The following is a 20,456-nucleotide window of genomic DNA, read 5'->3' on the forward strand; positions in this document are numbered from 1 at the left end:
AAACATTGCAAGCGAGCAGACGATAAAGTATGAAGCAACACACACACACACACACACACACAAACAAATGAAGAAAGTGAAGACTTAAAAATTACAAAAAACAAAAAAAAAACGTATTTGTTGCATATGTTTAGGAGCGCCAGCAAAATTATTGCACACTCATGAGCAAATCGGTAGTTGCTAGCTGCTGAGCTGCTGACATTTCACCGCAGTGCAGTAAGCAAATGTTCAGAGTAAGTAAATAAGCGTACCGTCTGTGTATGTAGCCTCAGTGTAAGTGTGTGTGCGCGGCTATCTTTGACCACAAATGCACTTGTTTGCCAGTTAGTCTGTTTGCTCCTGCTTGCATGCTTAGTGTCTGTATATATATATATTTAAGCGGTAATGCAAGTATACTATTTCCTGGTTTACCTGTACGTACCTACATACATATGTATGTGTGCGTTTGTTTGTGTACGCTTTGCATGCATTAAATATCAGCTCGTTTTGCATGCTGGTTTGCTTTTCGGTTAGAATGTGAAATGCCAAAGTTTTACAATGCGACTGTCCACTAAGCCATCAAACTGCTGTGTGGGTGTATATATTTCTATATACAAACATATTTATGTATACAAAATGTATATGTACTTGTATGTAGCACTTGTCACGTTTCTGTTGGCATTGTTTGTTAGTTTTCCTCTTAGTCACTGCTGCAAGCTTAAAATAATGCATACATACCTACACACAAAAACATAAACACAATATATGTGCATGTGCGCTATTGGCACTGATTTTTGCATAAAATTTATAAATTCGTGCAATATTTAAATTTGGTTACTGCAGAAAAACAACTCACTTATTGGCAAGTTAGTTTTTTGAGAAATTTGAATTAATTTACTTTTCACTCAAATTTATGCCGGACGCACAAAATGTACAAAAATATTTCCACAATAGATATTTGCATGCATAAAATTAAATTAGATTTTAAATTTTTTCAGTGAATATAATATACAAAACATACGAGCGTGGTTCTTTCACAACTTCTGTCACTGAACATTTCTTCTATTTACCTGGTGTTTTCATCTTCCTTCTCTTTTTTTTTTCAAATAACACATTACTCACTAGTCTGAGATTTCTTTTCGCCGTTCAAAACAAATAGCCAGCCATTTATTCAGTTATTTCCCACTTTTGGTAAAATGGCATGCCTACAAGTATGCAACAAATATGCGTAAATAACTCGAGAGCAAGGAATACCTGAAAGACGTACAACCTGTAGGAAAATTTTCGCGCATCAAAAAATTTTCTTCTTACGAAAAAAATTCACTTTGAAAGAATTCAATTTAACAGGCAAATTTCTATAGCAAGGATTAGGTTATTATTTTAAAATAGAACTAAAATTATTTTGGACAATATTGAAATTTTTTTGGCTAAATTTTTTGTGGAGTTAGTTCTATTCCAAATATGAACCAAATTGGGCCATAAAAACGGGGTTTTCAAATATCTCGACTTCTGCGCCATCTAGCGGATTAATTCATACTCCAATTTGTCTTGTCGTCGGGTTCTGAACTAGGTTTCATTTTTTCTTGCTCATCGGAAATTTGGACAAAAATCGATTCCAAAATTTTACCCAAACTAACATACATTTATCGTACATAGAAAGTTAAATAAAAGCCTGTAAAAAGGGGTAGATTTTTTTCTTGTCTTTAATATATCGAATTACACGCTCATAACTTGAAAAAGGATAGTGTTATAATATTAGGAATATGGCTGCAATAGTAAATCATCACCAAAATCGAAAGGCTTTCATTTAAAGAGTACCGATATCAGCAAAAATACCGATAACAATTTCGATAAATATAAGTAAAAAATTTGATAGCAAATCAGAGAAATATTGCGATAGCTGAAAATATAACAATAACAACAAAGGTGGCGATAACAATTTCGATGAATATAACGATAAATGAAAATATATCGATAACACAATAGGTTTCCATAATGAAACAAGTAAATTTTAAGTGAAAAACAAAACCGACAATTCTCATATAAAAATTTAAGATTGTCGTTAATTTCTTCATGATCCAATTATCGGATCTAAACAAAATTAGTATGGTACCAACTTTCCGATGAAAAAAGAATTATCGAAATCGGTTAACGAGGTCATACGAAATAAATTACGATACGATTACGATAGAAATTCAAAATATCAAAAGAATATCGATAACGATTTCGATAACTAAAATACATCGATAACAATACACTTACCAATAACGCTAAAAATTACAATAAAGTAGCTGTGAAAATCACAAACGAAAAAAATTGAAATTAATACCACGATGGAGATGGAAATATGAAAATTAATTAAGAAAAAATTAAGAACTTATCTTTACGAAAATATTTCGACGAAGATATCCATACAAATATCAACGATGGTACATCGATAAATATGACCATAATGTAATCCATAAGAACATCAACAAATTAATGACTAAATCCACTCATTGATGGACGGAAATTCCGTCTATGCAAAGTATAGTTATATCATTAGTTAAACTTTATTACAGAAAAATCCATATTGTCTATGGATGATTTAACTATACTTTAAAATAGGTAAGCTAACGGCCCTAAGCTCATTTTAGTTAGTATTATTTTCCTACAGGGTAAGCACACAAACACTTACACATATCTACCATCCAGACTACACACCTTAAGCTCAACTTGCACTTTGCTTACTGCATTTCTCTCTATACTCTGATAAATGGTTTCTCATTTGTTTGCATATAAAGACAAAGTACTAAGAGTATGTATGTGGCTATAGTTTTGCGCAAAGGATCTGCTGTCGTTGGTGGCCTGGGCGCCTTTCAGGCTTTAAATGTCTAATGCGAATAGATTGCTCTGCAATCTGTTAAAGCAATGCAGTGCTTTTAAGGCAAGCGAAAGTTTTGTGATATTTCAATTTCATGTACAGCAGCAGATGCATCTTAGCTAGCAATTATGCAGTTGCTATGTCTATCGCATGCCCACATACACACACATGCATATGCATACTACGTACGTACATACATGTGTAGATGACTAAAATGCTGCTGTAAAGCTGTCATAGTCTTGCTTAGTAAATTTCTGTGCATCTCAATTAAAGTTTAATGTCTACGATTTAATGTTAGTCAAATGTTATTCATTGAACAGCAATTTGAATTTAATTTTAGATGAGTTGAATAAAAGAGGACGTGCCTGTACTTACATATGTGAAGGCAAATGCTTTTGATTATTTTATTATGCTAATTAAGTATTTTACAATATTTATAATAGGATCGTATTGAGCATTGCTTAATTTTATAATTTTAATTCAATTATTCACGCATTAAGAAACTATGCATTAAATTGCATTCATAATTCCCTGGGCATTATTTAAAGAAAACAACTAAATGTGACGTATAATATGCATAAAACTATTGATATTTTTAATGTTAGAAATATTTTGTTTTTTTTTCAAAAAAGTCGAAAAATTTAAATTTTTGAAAAATAATAATTAAAACTGTTGAGAGTAGGTTGTGAAAAGTTGTAGGGTTGCTGAGAAGGAAAAAGAAAATTTGACCGAATAAACATTTATCTCAAAAAACTCGAAAAAGTTTGGCAGAACTTTCTTTTTCCTTCTCGGGAACTCTAGAACTATTGAAAAGCTATTCAGAACAGTTTCACTTTTTATGTTGTTCAAAAATTTTACTTTTTCGACTTCTTTGAATAAAAAAAAATAAAAATGTTTTTTTCGTTGTAATTTTGCCAAATTTTCTTTTTCCTTCTCAGGAACTCTAAAACTGTTGAAAAGCTACTCAGAACATTTTTAATTTTTACTTTTTTCAAACATTCAATTTTTTCGACTTTTTTGAAAAAGTGTTTTTTTCCTTTTCAGGAGCTCTACAGCTATCAAACAGCTACTCAGAACAATTTTATATTTGCCTTCTTACAACAAGTCGTATGCTGCGTGAATCTGGCATACCCCAGTTTTGAACCATTTTTTTTTTTTTTTTTTTTTTCAAAATATCAAGCACTTTTTTTCTAGTCAAGAACTCTAGAACTATTGAAAAGCTACTCAGAACAGCTGTTCTTTGTCTTTTTGCGTCATGCCGTATGCCAAATTCACAGACATCTCGCGAGGTCCTTTCGGCTGGATGCCATTTAGGTCGTGTACTTCTAGGTACGGTGAACCTAGAAAGCGAAGTCTGGTCCTAGTGAGGGTTTTACAGCGGCACATAATGTGCTCTGCTGTTTCATATTCTTCGTTGCACAACCTACGCTAATCGGAGTTACCAATTCCTATGTTTGGCACGTGTTTCGTTGCAACAGTTCTTCTGTTCTCCTCGATGATATACCCAGAATGAAGGATTTAGCCTATCTGTTACCTTCCGTATTTGCCCAATAATGTTGCGAGATATAGTAGTATTGCCTAACGGAGCTCCATGGTAGACCAGTAAAGGATTCCCGGCCTATAAATCCCAGTGCAGCCACTTCATTGCCCATGACTCTACTTGGTCCCATTACGGAATATAATATAACGTTTATGTAGTCATGACACGTCACTTGGTAGTACCGACTTCTTTCAATATGTCTCGATGCTTGTCAGCGTGGTTGTAAATGAAAATTTTAAGAGGCGTTTTTATAATGGACGGTTTATTAAAATTCGGTAGTTTACTCTCTAATCCATTTGACTCTCTACATAAGCAAGATGGGTCCTCTTCGAAAGGAAATAATAGAGCTGCCTCTACTCACACGCTTCTCGGAAAGTTCTTAGACAGAAGCCAGCACCTACCCTGCTTCGGGCGGATTTATAAGACAGAGCTCAAAAGCCTATACAGCTTAAACTGCTTAACTTTATGCGACACTTGATTGGTTTTCAGTGCTGTGCTTAGTTTTCTAATGAAGCTAGTGTCCGTCTACTTTTCCACCAGCATTGACAAAAGAACAAAAATCTACGAAAATTTTGCTTCATATCCAGGTTCCGTGAAGTACCTCAATGCCAAATGCTATTATCTTGTAGACTTCCAAGACATGCATAAATGAGGATCTCCGCCAGGTCCATGCCTGAAATATACGCATCAAGGATGTTAACACGAAGATTCGGCAACTTGTAAACCTACTTAAGCGGAATAATAGGAGCATTTGAAGACTTGCAATCCCACCTCTGGTCAATCATAAGATCTCTGTAAAACCCGACGAATGTACGAGCTATTTTAGCGGGCAGTTCACGCTGCATCAATCGGTGAACAAAGCCAAACGTCAAGTGACAAGAAGGCTGCATAAACGGCCAACACTCTACGCGCCTTTTGCTTTCGCCAGAAGTGAGGTTAAAGTAGCCACCGTGAAGGTGAAAGCCTCCAAAGTCATTGGTTCCGAAGAAATTTGCATGCTGATGCTTAAAAAATTTGGACCAGCGAGAGTAGACTAGCTCACAACCACAGGTGCTCAACTTGTCTATGGCCACACTCATAAATCCAGATATCCGATCCGGGGAAGCCGGCCAACAAAGGCGAGTCTTATCGGCCGATAACTCTCCTTTCCCCGGTAGCAAAGACACTAGAGGGCCTCTTACTCCCGCAGTTTACGTACCACCTAACCCCATCGAGGTATCAACATGGCTTTCGTAAAATGTACAGCACAACAAATTCAGTTAACAATTTCAGTAAACACTAAGATATTATTATTATTATTAGTACGTCGGGTATACTCGCGCTGCGACCTAAAAGATCTATTGTGCTAAACCCTGATTGTAGTCACTCCAACCTTAGGCTATTCAAGAAATTAAGCACATTGGAGGGTGCCGTGTTCCAAATCTTGGATGGAGAAGACAATCGTTCCCCAAGGTGCATCAGTCTGCTATTCATGATACGCGGGCAGTCACACAGAATGTGCTCCGAGGTTTCCTCCGCCAGCCCACATAACCTGCAGTCCGTCTCTACAGAAAGCCCCATTTTGTTTAGATGGTACCTTAACTTGCAGTGTCCTGTCAGGTAGCCTGTAATAGTCCTAAGACCCTCCCGGCTGAGTTCACGGAGTCTTTCTGAGTTCCTCTTGGAAGGAGTTATGAATTTCTTTGATTGTCTAATTCCCTTTGACTTACGCCAGTGGGCAGCAATATGAGATTCCTCCCAACTCCTAAGTAGTTCTCAAGTGTATCCTATAGATGTACCACAGAAAGGCTCGGGACCATGCATTCGCGTTTGGGCCCCACGTTTTGCGAGATAGTCAGCCCTTTCGTTGCCTTCAAACCCTTCATGCCCAGGGACCCACCAAAGCGTAACTCTATTATGGGCTCCTAGGCTATTCAGAAGAGTTTTACAACTGTCCACAAGCCTTGATGTCGTTTTAAATGAGTCTAAGGCCCTTAGTGCTGCCTGGCTATCCGACATAATATTTATTCTGGCCCCGTTTATCCTTCTCCGAAGACATTCTCGAACACAGACTTCGATTGCGAAGATCTCCGCCTGGAATATGGTTGGGTATGAGCCCATTGGCAGACTTTTCTGGAACCTTGGTCCAAGCACGCCTGCCCCAGTACTCCCGTCTTCCATCTTTGATCCATCGGTAACACTAAGATAAGTCGTGGCTTTAACCGAAACTGCCCTAGTGGGAGAAGGGTCCTAGTAGCGTTGGACATGTCAAAGGCAGTTGACACCGTCTGCCACTCCACACTACTAGAAGATATTGAGGCTTCCTCTCTCCCACAGGTATTCAAACGTTGGTCTGTGAACTATGGGAGTGGTCGGCATTCGCCAGTCATTAACAGAAACCTACTAAACCAAGAATAATTAAACAGGTGTCCCAAAGGGTGGAAACCCAATGGGGTGTATCCTTTCCCCGCTTCTGGCCAATTACTATGTCTTGAAGCTCCCTCAACCACCAGAGGGTATCTCCATGCGAATGCAGTTTTGGGACACGGCTACCTCACGTAGACGAGACAGAACTACGTCGGCGTCGGTAGACTCGCGCCACCATAATCCAACTTTTCTTTGGTAACTATTCGCATGTCCTCTAAGCCCCACTCAACTAACGTCCGTCTCCTTCTGATCCAACTCGGTCGGAGTGGCACACTTCTTGGCCATCGCGATGGTTGAGCTTGACGCCAACGACTAAGCGCCAAGCCCATCTAGGTAGAGCTAAGTAAGTCGAGACAACAACAACAACCGCGTATCAGCGCAGTTGAGAAGAGCCAATACGCTAAGGTGGCGAAAGCCATAGTTTTCGCCTATGTTGACCATGGCGCTAACTAGTACTGAGGTAAGTTCCTGTGGAAGGATTGCTAAAAGTTCTTTAAGGCTCAGTATGCCTTGATTCAATACGGACTTCGTGACGTTTCAAGATGAATCACGAGCTATGATCTCTGGGTTGATTCTTCACATTTAGCTCAGCTCTGTTCCGAGCTTTTCCGAAAATTTCCAACAAATACCAAAAGTCTCAAAGAATTCCGAAAAGCATCGAAAAGTTACGAAAACTTAAAAGGAGACCCGAAAGAATCCTGAAATTTCCCAAAATTATACCCAATGACCCCAACAAACCGCAGAAAGCCCACAAAATAATACTGAAAAACCCCAAGGTTATACCGAAATGTGCCAAAAAAAAAAGTCCCACATGTTCCAAAAACGTCTCAAAATCATTCTAGAAGGTCCAAACAACCCAGGAAATGCACGAGAAAGCCTCAAATGTACCAGATAAAATTGGAGAAAATTTAAGAAGTCTTGAACGATCTCGAAAAAATCGCGAAAATTCCCAAAATAATATTGGAAAATTACAAAATAATTCTGAAATGTCTCAAAAAAATTCCGAAACGTCCCATAATGATTCCCAAATGTCCCAAAAATGTTCATAAAACACGCTAGAAAGCCCCAAAAGCACTCGAAAAAATGCCGAAAATTTAAACAAGGGAAATCCCCAAAAATCCTAAACGATAAAAAAAATCTCATTTACTGTTCTATACTATCCTGAAACATCTTGGTTTGCGCTTTTTGAATGGCGTAATGAAGACGGGGATAAAACTCTCGACACCTGATCAGAATCGTCAAGCAACCCTACATAAATCCTACAACAAATAGGAGTAACATTTTCTCGCCCACTTAAGCCCTGCGATAAGCGCTGTTTATCACCCAGCTAGCTACACACATATGTACTTACATTCATACCAACTTATCTCTTTTGTCTTTTATGGTCGTCGAGTTCGCGACTAACCACATTTCAATGACGAATTAAGCCGGTTTCTTCAAATTACTTCGCTCTTCTATTCGCAAATAGCTCCAAGATATACATTTATCAAAACATTGAATGTGAACGCTATAAGCCTTAAGCTGAGCAATCCGTCAGTACTTAATTAACGAAACCAACCTTTTCTTTGAAGGATATACATAAATTCCAATTATCATTAAATAGCACTTATCAAAAGAAAGTCTAATCCAAATTTCCATATTTTACCAGCACTAATCACCACAAAGTAACAATAGCGCACAAAAAGGCACTTTACGGAAGCTAAAAGTGCAGGTTCAATTAATTTAATCTCGGCCAAGAAGAGAGTCAAATAAATCTCCACCATCATCAACCAACTAACCAACCGACGAAGCATCAAAAGGAGGAGCAGGGAAATGAATGAATGAGGCAACCATCAAATTAAATGTAAACGAGGCGTACTCGACAGCAGCAGTTGTAAGAGGATATCCTATAATTTTCCACCCAACCAATTACACACATAAATACATGTGATAATGCGCGCATGCACATATGTACATACTACATACATACATACATGCGTGCACACCAATCTACAAACAAGCAAACAGAGTAGCGTACATACGTTGACCGTAAAGCAGCTTAGCCGGAAGCCGGAAGGTGACTTGCCTGTGTTTATTAAACAAATATGCAAATGGAGAAGGCTCGCTGTGTGTTTGTGATTGTGTGGTTTGCATGGATATGTCCGTGGTTCTTTAAACGAGTCAGCCAACAGCTGTGCGTGTATATTAAATGGACATTTTGCGGTAAATGTGTCCCTTGGTTACTTGATGCTGCCAGTAGTGGCTGCCGGAATAACCTCAATGACGAGCGACTATTTTCTTGTTAAGAGCCGCTACCGTCAACCGACACGGTAGGGTTACTACACACACATATACATATGTATATGCTCGTATCTAGGCAATAGCGTTCTTGGTGGTGTTGTTGCAAAAATTGTAGAGTCAAAGTGTTAAACTCGATTCGAGTGAGTCAACTTTAAGTGTCACTTTATTATACTCGGTTCAATTATACTTGGCATTTATTTCTACAAGTAGAGTGGATGGTTTAAATGCAGTAGTAGAGTTCAGTTGCCACACTTGAGCGATAATCGTTATGAGAGCAATTAGTGAAGTGGCAGAGTTTGGGAACGGTCGAAAGTTTGTGAAGGCAGGTGAAAGCGATACCCGAAGATGATTGTAATTGATGAAGGAACAAAAAAAAAAAAAAAAAATAGAAAAATGAGCTGTAATAAATTTATATTTTAAATACATTTTTCTTTTTGCTATTGGAGTTGAAAAATTAAATGCTATTAATATTTGTTGATTAACGCTGATTAACCCAGCAAATCTAGCAGAATATTTAATTGCTTAAGTGATAAATATTTATACATGCACAATCAGAAACTGCTTTTTTGTGAAAGCGAGATTTATTCACGGCTATACATAGTTACATAGTTAGTTAATGGATTTGATACAACTGAACAGGTTACATTGCGACCTGGCAGATTCTTCTTATCCCTGTGGTAAGTCGCTAAACTTGTCAGCCCATAACGCTGACAGCTTCCAATAAATGCTAACAAAGCTTTAGTAGACGAATTTCCAATAAATGATAAGTTGTTCAAATGTGGATGAATTAAAGTCTTTCCCTATATGTCTGACCAACACTGGACAATTAAGCACACAAAGTGCTAGCAAAAGTTTCTAGCAAAAGTAGGGCCAAAGTGCCGGGCCACTTTCAATGTAAAAAACTTTAGTGCCATAAATGTCCGCATCTGTTCTGTCGCACATCCTTGGCCCGTCTGTGTACCGATGTACATAAATATCTTGGATCAAGATGAGTGGATCCATTAGCTCAAATCTTGTTGTCTGGCACTTTGACCAGGAATTTTCTGCGCCTTTCTAACTCTGGTATTTCTTACCCAAAATACTCTCTGTTTTTTTCATGGATTTTTCATGGAAAACAACTACCAGATATCTGAAGGCTGCAATCCCATAACTGTGGCAACATTGGAACTTTTTTACCCGATGCAAGGGGTTAAAAACCTTTCAAAACATCTTTACATAGTATAAAGGAAAGTCGAGATTCTATGAACGCGCTAATCTCGAAAACTGCTGAACGGATTTGTACAAGATATCCTCTAATACATTCTGTATCGATGGGTACCAGAGTGACCTTTGGTATTTCGAATCTCTATAGGATTGCCACCTGTCTAAAAAAAAAAAAAAAAACCAAAATATCCGCACCGTTCATTGGATTACAAAAATGAGGCGCCAAATGAAAGGGATTGGCTTCTAGATAAGCATTTATTTTTTTGAGTAGGGTTGCCACCTGATAATAATATAACTTATTCAATCTTAATAAGCGAAGGTATCAGTTCTGCACTGTCACTGTCAAATGAAAAGACTTATCCTCTAGTTGTGCTCTAATGCATTAGGTTTTTGAGTAGGGTTCCCACCTGTTTAAAAAATATAAGATCTTAACAGTTTGTTGGACAACGAAATGAGATACCAAATGAAGGAGCATGGACTTTGCATGTATACCAACTTTTATTTTTCAAGTAGGGTTGCCACCTATTAAAAACTTACTAACTTATCCTTACGTGATATAAAAAAATTTAGATTTTCTGACAACGCTAATCTAGAAAACTGCCGAACGGATTTGGACAAGATTTTGTTTAATGTGATCTGTGATCTGTATTGGTAGGGGTTTTATTTTGAGAACTTAGTTTTCTATTGCGTTGCCACTTGTCTAAAAAATTTTAAGATCCGTTTTTTGAGTTACAACAAATGAGATGTCAAATGAAAGGGCTTGGCTTCTAAATGTTCAATATTGTAATACCTTTGGGGTAGGGTTGCCACCTTTTTAAAAATTACTAAATCTTCACCGTTCGTTGGACTAAAAAATTAGGTACTAAATGAAAGGAATTGGTCACCGCATGTTTAATAAGCTTTCATTATTTAAGTGGGGCTGCCACCTTTTTAAAAATTACTACCCCACTTAGAAAACGTGAAGGGAAGTTCAGTTTATTACATAAGATTTGCACAGTTCATTCAAATAGAAAAAAATAATAGTACAATGAAGTGGCTTAGCTTCCAGATGTGCAATAAGGTTTTATTTTTTTAAGAGGGTGCCACCTGTACGACTAATGATAATATGTGGGCTGTTCTTTGGACTAAAACATTGAGTTGTCAAATGAAAGGCCATGGCCTCCAAATGTGCAATAAAGTTTTATAAATTTTGAATAGAGTAAAAATTATATTCGCCTTCGCTAACTTGTCGCTGCCAAAAAATTAAGCCAGATCTCCTATGAGTTTTTACGCTAGGTCTGGGTCACCTATTTTCTTAGGAGATAAAGATCAACCGATCTTTTTCCAAGTAATAACTTGGGAAATGCTCCAGTAAGTGGCAAGTATTTCAAAATCTGATAGGCACCATCGAGTTTTATTTGGGCTCATAATCCACTGGAAGGCGCCTTCGACAGAAATTTATGCAGGCGCATGGACTTAGGCTGATTTGCTAATCACTGTTTTTGGTGCCTCCACGATTCCGTCTGGGAACGACCTATAAGTTTATTGTAGTCAGACATAAGCATTGTACTCTTTGCACCGGTTTTACCTTTTTGCCCCTTGTCTTAAAGCATTCTGACCAGTCTATGTAAGGTATTCTAAAATGTACCCACCATTTAAGTGATGATGACTCTGGCTTATTGTATACCTTTTCACTTTCGCTGGTTTTTCTATTTCCAGATCAAATATGAAATTTTAATTTTTTCAGAAGCATTAACGACACATATAAATCAACAGCGCCCAATAGCCTCGCATTCCTCGAACGAGCAAGCAAGCAAACACCAGAAATCACAGTTTCATATCCTATTCCGAAACGTTCATTAGAGAAATAAAATGTGAGACTCAGCATACAAACTTATTCCAGAATGCACATATGTTCCAATTATCAATGCACAATTAACCACGTACGCCAAGGCTTCCTCTAACTCGCAGCAAAATTACTTACTAAAGCTCGCACACCGACAATTTGCCACAAATTCTAAGTAATTGCGACACTGAGCTTTCAGTTTTTCCAACTAATATACTTTTCTACAAATTACTAATGACGACGCTGCGGTGCACCGGCGCCTGCCTTGTATGTACGTGTATATGTATGAGTCAACAGTCTGCAAAAGTGAACATCATTTGACTCCACTTAAGTGTATACTTAACAAATGTAAATTGCATGCATACACTTACGCACAGTACGCCAGGTCGCGCCACATACACACATACTACTTATATGGTACATATGCTCATACATATTCGCACAAAAAAGTGAAATACTTGTTCTTGGCTGTTTGCGTAAAGATTCGAAGGCAACTAGTGGCCCATCAGCAATTAAAGCAAATTTGCAACGCAACCGAAACCCACAAAGTGCCGCCCAGTCGACTGGCATGTGGTTTTTGTTTTTACTTTTGTTTTTGTCCTGTCCTCACCTCGACACGTCGTGTCTACTCCGCCTGTCCTGTCTTCTCCTGCCTGCTTATTAACGCTCATTGCTCCTTTAGCGTAATTTGCTGTACGCTTCCCGGCCGTGCTGTGGCGCCGCTGCCTGGAACTTTCGCTTACGCATGAATCTTCCTTCCTCAATGTGCTTATATTTCATAATTGTTGTTGTTTGCTTGGGTATTTTTTTTTTTGCTTTCTTTTCCTGCTCTACCTTTTTGCTGTTACTGTGCGGTTCATTATTACAGGCGGCTAATTAATTTCATTAGATGGTGGTGGAAAACAAGGTGGATACAGCCGCAACTAAAGCAAACACGTACATACTATATATGTAAATATGTTAGTATGTATAGGAAGCAATAATGACAACACTATATGACCACAGTTACGTCGACGACGACGATGATGGTGGTGGTGGCAGCTACGGCTGCGGCAATGACGATGTTAATGACGCTCAAGCTGAACGTGGGAACTCATGAATATACCTCCTACACGTACATTTATATGCATACATATGTATGTTTGTGCATTTGTAGCATAATACGAATACATGTTGCATACCTTCTGGCGCCTTAGCATACTCAAACAAGCACACTAACAGGCCAGCAAGGCAACAGGCAGCCAGTCCCACAGTAGTCAACGCACATACCTACATACTACAAACATTTCATTACAAATGTATCGGGAGTAAAGTCATGAAGGCAACAAGCTTGCGGTAGTCTATATACATATATGTATATGTAGGTGTGTGTGTGTGTGTGCTATTACGACTTTAGGTGAAATTGAAATAAATGTATTTATGTGCATACTAAACATTTGTGTCTGCTAGCTTGTGTGTGTGTGTGTGTGTGTGTGTGTGTGTGTGTGTGTGTATTAGTTAGTACAAATGTAGGTGCCCTTTTGTATTGGTACGCATATTTAATTGCCGGTTGCCTTCAAACCGGCCGCTAGCAGCTCACTTCATTTGACTGCTTAATATATGCAGGATAGATTTACATGATTGAATTAATTTGCATTAAAGCGAAAACAAGCGGGCAATGCATGAATGCAAGCGATGAAGAAATGGTCGGCGGATGTTGTGTGAATGTTTAAATATAATAACTACAGAGGACGTTGCGAAAAAAAAAATAAATTAGGATTGACATACATACCTAATTGAGAAATTAGAGTATTTTCACTTTAATTTTGAATGAATTAAATTAGTAATACATACATATGTATGTAATTTGCACTAGTTTTTAGCTGTAGTGGAACTAAAAATTCCCGAAAAACCCGAAAAGTATTAAAACACATTACGATTAGTAACGTAAAGTCCCCTAACTGCTCAAAACATCGCTTCACGAATAATTTTGGAAAATAACGAAAATGTCGTAAAGGGTTCTAAAAATTATCGCAAACATTCCGAAAAGTTTATCGGAAATTGAAGATTCGCGAGTAGTAAAGAAAACTTAGGCTTATAAGCCCTCGAAATTATACCGAAAAACTTCCGAAAATTTCCATAACAATGCTGAATATTTCTCAAAGGTCTAGGAAGAATATTTAAAATTTTCGAAAAAATACCAAAGGCTTCGAAAAAATACTGCAAAAATTCTAAGAAATAGTAGAAGGTCCCAAACTATTATCGAAAACATTTCGAAAGGTCCCAAAAAATTTTAATAAATCTGAAAATTCGTAAAACGTTGGAAAGATTAACGAAATATATCGAAAAAAATGTCAAAAGTTGCAAACTTTCCGAATAGCAAAAAAAAAACCTCGTAAACCCCGAAACCCCGCAAGCGTCCGGAATGCTCCCGAAAAATTTTTAAAAGGTTCGGAAAAATCCCGAAATATAGTGAAAAACACTCAATTTTCCGAAAACTCATGGAAGAATACCAAAAAAAGTTGCAGAAATAGCAAAAAGGTTCCGAACGATTATTCCGTCAACTTTTCGAAAAGTTCCGAAAGAACTCGGTGAAAGTCTAGAGAATTCTAAAAACTCTGAAAATGATTGAAAAACCCTGAAGGGTGCATAAACATTTCCGAAATTTCTTGAAAGAATCACTTAAAAAACTATTTATAGTGGGGCTCCAAATAAACCCGATAAATCACGAATCTTATTTGTTTTTGTTAAAGCTAAATGTTCCGAAAGCTACTGATAAATTTCGGAAATGTCTCGAAAAAATCCTTATAGATCCTGAAAAGCTCTAAAAAAATCTTGCAATATCTTTAGAAAAGTGTCGCAGAATTTCTAAAAATCTGGGACGGCATCTGAAATTTAGTAAAAACTCAGCAAAGTACCAAAAGAATGAGGAATCTTTTTGCACGAAATTATAAAACATAGCCGAAAAAATTATGCCTGGGAATAACTACAAATTTGTTTCGAATCCAAAACCGTCGAAGTTTTTTATTATTTGTATACATATATCAACATTAAAAATTTCCGGAAAATGTCTAAGAATGCCATAAGCTGTAGAAGGTATACAAAATAATCGCGAAAACAAACCCAACAAACCAAACAGAAAAGTCCCGAACAAAACACGAAGAATCACAAAAAAGTTCTGAAAGTTTCCCAAATAAATCCTATGAAATTGGCAAAAATCCCAAAAGAGTTCAAACGAGTCGCGATGTAGGAAAACGATTTCGAAAGAGTACCGAAGAAAAATTTCGAATCCCATGAATAAAACGAGATAAATCGTGAAACCATGCTTGAAATTACAATTTCCCAAAAGATGCCGAAAGTTTCTTTAGTTCTATCCAAAGAGAGACCGAAAAAATCTCGGAAACTCTCACCATCGACAGCCGAGGGGATTACTATACGAACATAACATGGATGGTGTCCTGCCTAGGGCGTGAAACTAGGTCATACCAAATGTTAGTTCGCAACTTTAGTCACACGACTATGGCAACCAAGAGAAATCATCCTGCGATCAATTTGAGCCCAAAGTCTCCCTCTTGTTTTCTCGAGGAGTTGTGATTGCCGCCCGTGGCTTAGCTGTCTGCTCCCTCATTTCTCGCTATTTATTACGGACTTGCCCCCAAAACATTTGCATATAATTGTATTCGCTACAGGTGATTAAAGGCGGTGATTGGCGCCTGACTGTCATACACTTTGCATGGCGTAGACTACCGTATGACGAACGTTCAGGGGCTCGTCTACTTACCAGAGATTTCTGCAACAGAATTTCGGGGTCTCCTGATTAAAAATACAGGATTTCAGCCTGTGGGTTTATCCTGAGTATGGACACCGGACAGATTTTCTGCATACTTCTATATTAAAACCTTTCTTCGAATACAACGATCCAACTCTATGAAACTGTGGTGGGTTACTAGGAGTTGAAATTCTCGTTTCTAAAAGTTGCTATATGATATTATTTAAAAGAGTTTGTTCGACCACGTGATCTGGGGTAAAATGTAGCGAGTCTAGCCTGCGATTACGTCCATGAATAAGATTCGTTTTGGAAAGACTTATGCTAAGATATACTTTGTTGCGCCAACCCTTTGTTCGATGTACTTCTATTTGCACAGAGGACACATCCAACTTATCCCATTTTTATGTCCAAATTACCAGAAGCAATATTTTCTGTATTTTGTGCTCATATGTTTGAGTATTTTATTAACACGATAGCAACATTTGTTTACTTGAGGCAATATATGTACAAATGTCCAAGGCATAATGTTCGTTTTTCTCTAATTTTTCGTAAATAAGTAAGTAGATATGTACATCCTTTTGCATGTTCATCTTTCATAATTAATTATAATTAATGACTTACCTTGTATGAGCCTAAATTCTTAACGGAACATGCCAATTTGACATTTCGGCCCGCTGGCACTGTGATATTATCAATGACATCCGTAAATTCAGGATCTTCGGAGTCGACTGCAGAAAATTAGAAAAGAGTATAAGCAAAATGAAATGAGCATTAATATAAGTCAGCATTGATGTTAAAAGTTGTGTAATAAATTATCAAAACACATACCTAAATATGTATGCTGGTTAATTTGTACTATTTTATGCGATAAGTAGAATTGCCCTGCAGCAAGGTATTAGCTGAAGTGAAACTTGCAACAATAGGAAATTTTGCTTTACTAAATAATTTTCTTTCTTTCTTTTTTCTCCACTTTATATACATAATTATATAATTTCCAGTAAAGGGAAAATATAGAAATGATATATGAATGCGAAGAAATAATATTCGTCCGCCCACGCGTGAATATTTAACTATATGTTCTTATGTAGTGCTGAGTACGTGGCCACAAAAAGTCACATATTTAGTATTGATTTAGATTACGACTACAAGGATTTTTAGTTAGATTTTTAGATCACGAAATTAATGAAATTTTGCATATTCCTTGGGTGGGCTAGAAATTTCCACAAAATCTAAAAAAGTGCTAATAAAAGTTTCCGACTAACATCAAAAATAAGAGAAGAGAAACGTTACAGCTTCCCAGCCGTTCACTGTGTAGGTTCCTTCTCTTTGTTTGACAACATCAAGGCGCACGCCACAAATCGGAGGAGAAGCTCGGCTAAACACTAACATACTGTGCCATATATTATTATTATTATTATTATTGTTATTATTATTATTTAAAAGTTTCAAAAAAGTCTAACTAATTTCGTGTGAATAGTAACCAAAAGCAGCGGAAACCCCTGAAATATCCAAAAAAAGATGCTAAAGAACTCAAGAGAATACCGAAAAGAAATCCCAGAGAAAGGTCTCTAAAAATTTCTAATAGACATTTTTTTCTTAATAGCTGTGGTGAATCGGAAATATCATGAAAAATCTCGAAAATTCTTTAAAAAAAAATACGTATAGAACGTACAAATAAGTCTTAAAGAGTTAAAAAAAAAATTCAAAGAAAACCCAAATAGTTTCCCGAAAAATTCGCAAAAATGTCGGAGAGATACCGAAACTTTCACGATAGGTCGCCAAAAATTTTAAAGAGTATAGAAAAATTTAAAAAAAATACGGATTAGTCTTCCATTACGCATACTACGAAACAGTCTCAAAAGAACCACACAAATGTTACCGAAATAATCCTGATAAATTCAGAAAAGTACTCAAAAGAATAACTAAAAATACCGAAAGGTCGCTAAGTTTTTCGACAGCACAAATCCTAAAATGTGCAGAAACATTGGAAAGAAATTCTATAGAAATTATTGGCAGTTTCTTTTTAACTTCATAGTTTTCGTAGAAACCATTGAAGCCTCCAAAAGTACCGGACCGTCTGGGAATAAATCCGAGAAATAAATAAAACACAGAAAAGTCTCATAAATGAGCTAGAAAAATCAAGAATTTAACTTTATCATCAGTGCCTCAAAAATAAAAGGCAAATTAAGCCAGTTATTTTCTCGAAAGACATATACATATAAGATATCAATAACTCCAAAAATACCGAAGATCTAAGAAATTATTCGGACTGGTTTTTAAAAAGACACGAAAGACGCCGAAAAGTAACGTAAGATCGCAACATTAAAATATCCGTAAGTTGAAAAAGGCGCTGAAAAACAAAAAAAAAAAATGGTGTAGAGCTTGAACTTTAGATAGCGAAAAGTAGGTTAAAACCAAAATGTATAAGGCCTCGTTTATTTTGGTCCTTTTCTTATTCAATATTTTACCATTAACTAGCGGTCAGTACATTTTAAAAAAGCTCTGGACTTTATCCACGTCTAATATGTATAAGAGCTTTTTTCGGACGATTTTTTTTTTTAAGTTTTCTTCTCCAGCCACTTAAGTATAATTAGTAAAGTTTAAAAATGTAATGTTGATACAAAATTCAGGGAGGTTGTTTTATTCATTTAGTTCTACTTGCTCATTTTGTGCACACAGAGAAAAAAAAACACGAGTTTGTTTCAAACTAAAATATACATCCATTATTTGGCCCCAAGTGATCTTAAATTCACTTTCTACTGATTTTTGTTTGGTGATTTTTTCATTTGAATGCACTTGCGTACTGCACTTCATAGATGATTTTTCATATTTCGGAAACACAAAAAAAAACATTTTTATTATCATTCTAACATTTTTCATCTGAAGGCATTCGAACCCGGACCTCTTCGAAGCTAACAAATAACAGCAAGCACTTCTGCACGCTCACCTACAGCCAGACATGTATGTACACTCCACGTCATTTGAATAGCGCACCCTTTTAATCCTTAGTATTACAGTTTTATTTATTTAATATTTATTATTATTTTTTGTTTTTAATAAATATAGCTAGGATATTATACAGCAAAGAAAAATTAAAATCTGATTTTAAATCTTATACACTCTAAAAAAAGTCAACAAATGGGTGCACTATCCTAATGACCATCCGTGAATTAGTTCACACAATTTTTTATAAAAATTTCAGGTACACAGTTTTATAACCCATACACTTCTAGTATAATAAATTTCAAGTTTCAAGTGGCTATGAAATTCCCTTATTTTTTATTTTTTTTTTTTTTTGTTGAATGTGTTGGGCATTTCCTTCCACATAAAAATTTTGGAGAGCATATTGAGTGTGGAAGAAAATGCATGACACTGTCAACAAAAAAATAAAGTCCAAAAATTAACGGTATGTTGTAACCATTTGAAACTTGCACTTTATTTTACCAAAATTGGATGGGCTGAAAAACTGTGTTCCCAAAATTTTTCTAAAAATATTACTACCTCATTCACTGCTGGTATTAGGATAACGCACCCGTTTATTGATATTTTTTTTTTTTTTTTTAAATTGTGCTAAATAAAGTGCGCTATTCAAATGACTAGAAGTGTATGTAAATAAGTTTTCAAATGTTCAATTTGAATAGAAAATTTTACAATCGTTCAAACTAATTTCATTTCAAATTTGTTTAAAAGATAGTTTTTCTATACAAAAATTTTAAATCGCTGACATGGAAAACCCCGTAACGACTCTGTTTGAGAAAAAATCGTATTACTTTTTTCTTAGTGTAATTTAATTTGCACAACTTATTGCACCTATGTCGAAACCCAATTTAATCTCCTTCAAACAAAAAATGGGTCATGGTCTGGTCCTGCTGCTATCCAAAATAATATTCCATGCGCTAAAATGCGGATAATTTTTTCAAAACTCAAATTAAAAACTAAGCACCTTTATGAAACTTAAATCACTTAAAATTTTCAAACTTTTCACCGAAGCGTATAAATTTTGTCCATCACTCTCGAAACTTTGCTCAGAAAAAAAAGCAAAACTAAAAAAAAAAAAAAACGCACAGAAAATTGTTGTCGACTCATACCGTCCAGCAAACTAACCGCAAACTATGAAAATGAGTGAAAACACAAAAAAAAAAAAAACAATAACACAAAAAACTAATAAAACTAAAACAAGAAACGTAAAATTCCGTCCCAAAATAAGTTAGACCAATTAACATAGCAATAATGGCATGCCAAGTTAACAGCTGTTAGCTGCCAGTAACCGACCACAGCCAGCGCCACAACCACAGCTAGGCTGCGTAGCAACAACACGACAACCGGAACTAGAAGGATTACTAAGCGGAACCAGTAGCAGCAACAGGGCTGAGGACTGGCAGAGCCGTCAGCACCACAAGTTTACAACTACAACGACTAAAAATATTCCCCTCTAAAATGGGCAAGAACAGGCATGCTATCGTAACAACAACTACACTAACAAGTGCACTAACCGTAACATCAACAAAACCAACAAACATTTTGTGGTATGCAAAATAAACACTTCATCAAGTGTTTAGCTACATATTTTACTTGGATTATTTTTGTTAACGTTGCACACTCCCTCACCCCC

The 20,456-nt window shown here is 36.4% G+C and overlaps 1 protein-coding gene across 1 annotated transcript in view; it reads right to left on the minus strand.

The window, feature by feature from the left end:
• The window catches only part of LOC118736419 (lachesin), a 144,533-nt gene that overhangs the window by 116,072 nt on the left and 8,005 nt on the right, over positions 1 to 20,456 (minus strand). The window contains exon 2 of the mRNA XM_036466513.1: positions 16,466 to 16,572. Within this exon, the coding sequence (XP_036322406.1) occupies positions 16,466 to 16,572 (107 nt within the window). The remainder of the gene's footprint in view (positions 1 to 16,465; positions 16,573 to 20,456) is intronic.

Source organism: Rhagoletis pomonella, unplaced genomic scaffold (genome assembly GCF_013731165.1).
Source record: "Rhagoletis pomonella isolate Grant_MI unplaced genomic scaffold, Rhpom_1.0 Rhpom_scaffold_00003, whole genome shotgun sequence".
Lineage (NCBI taxonomy): Eukaryota > Metazoa > Arthropoda > Insecta > Diptera > Tephritidae > Rhagoletis > Rhagoletis pomonella.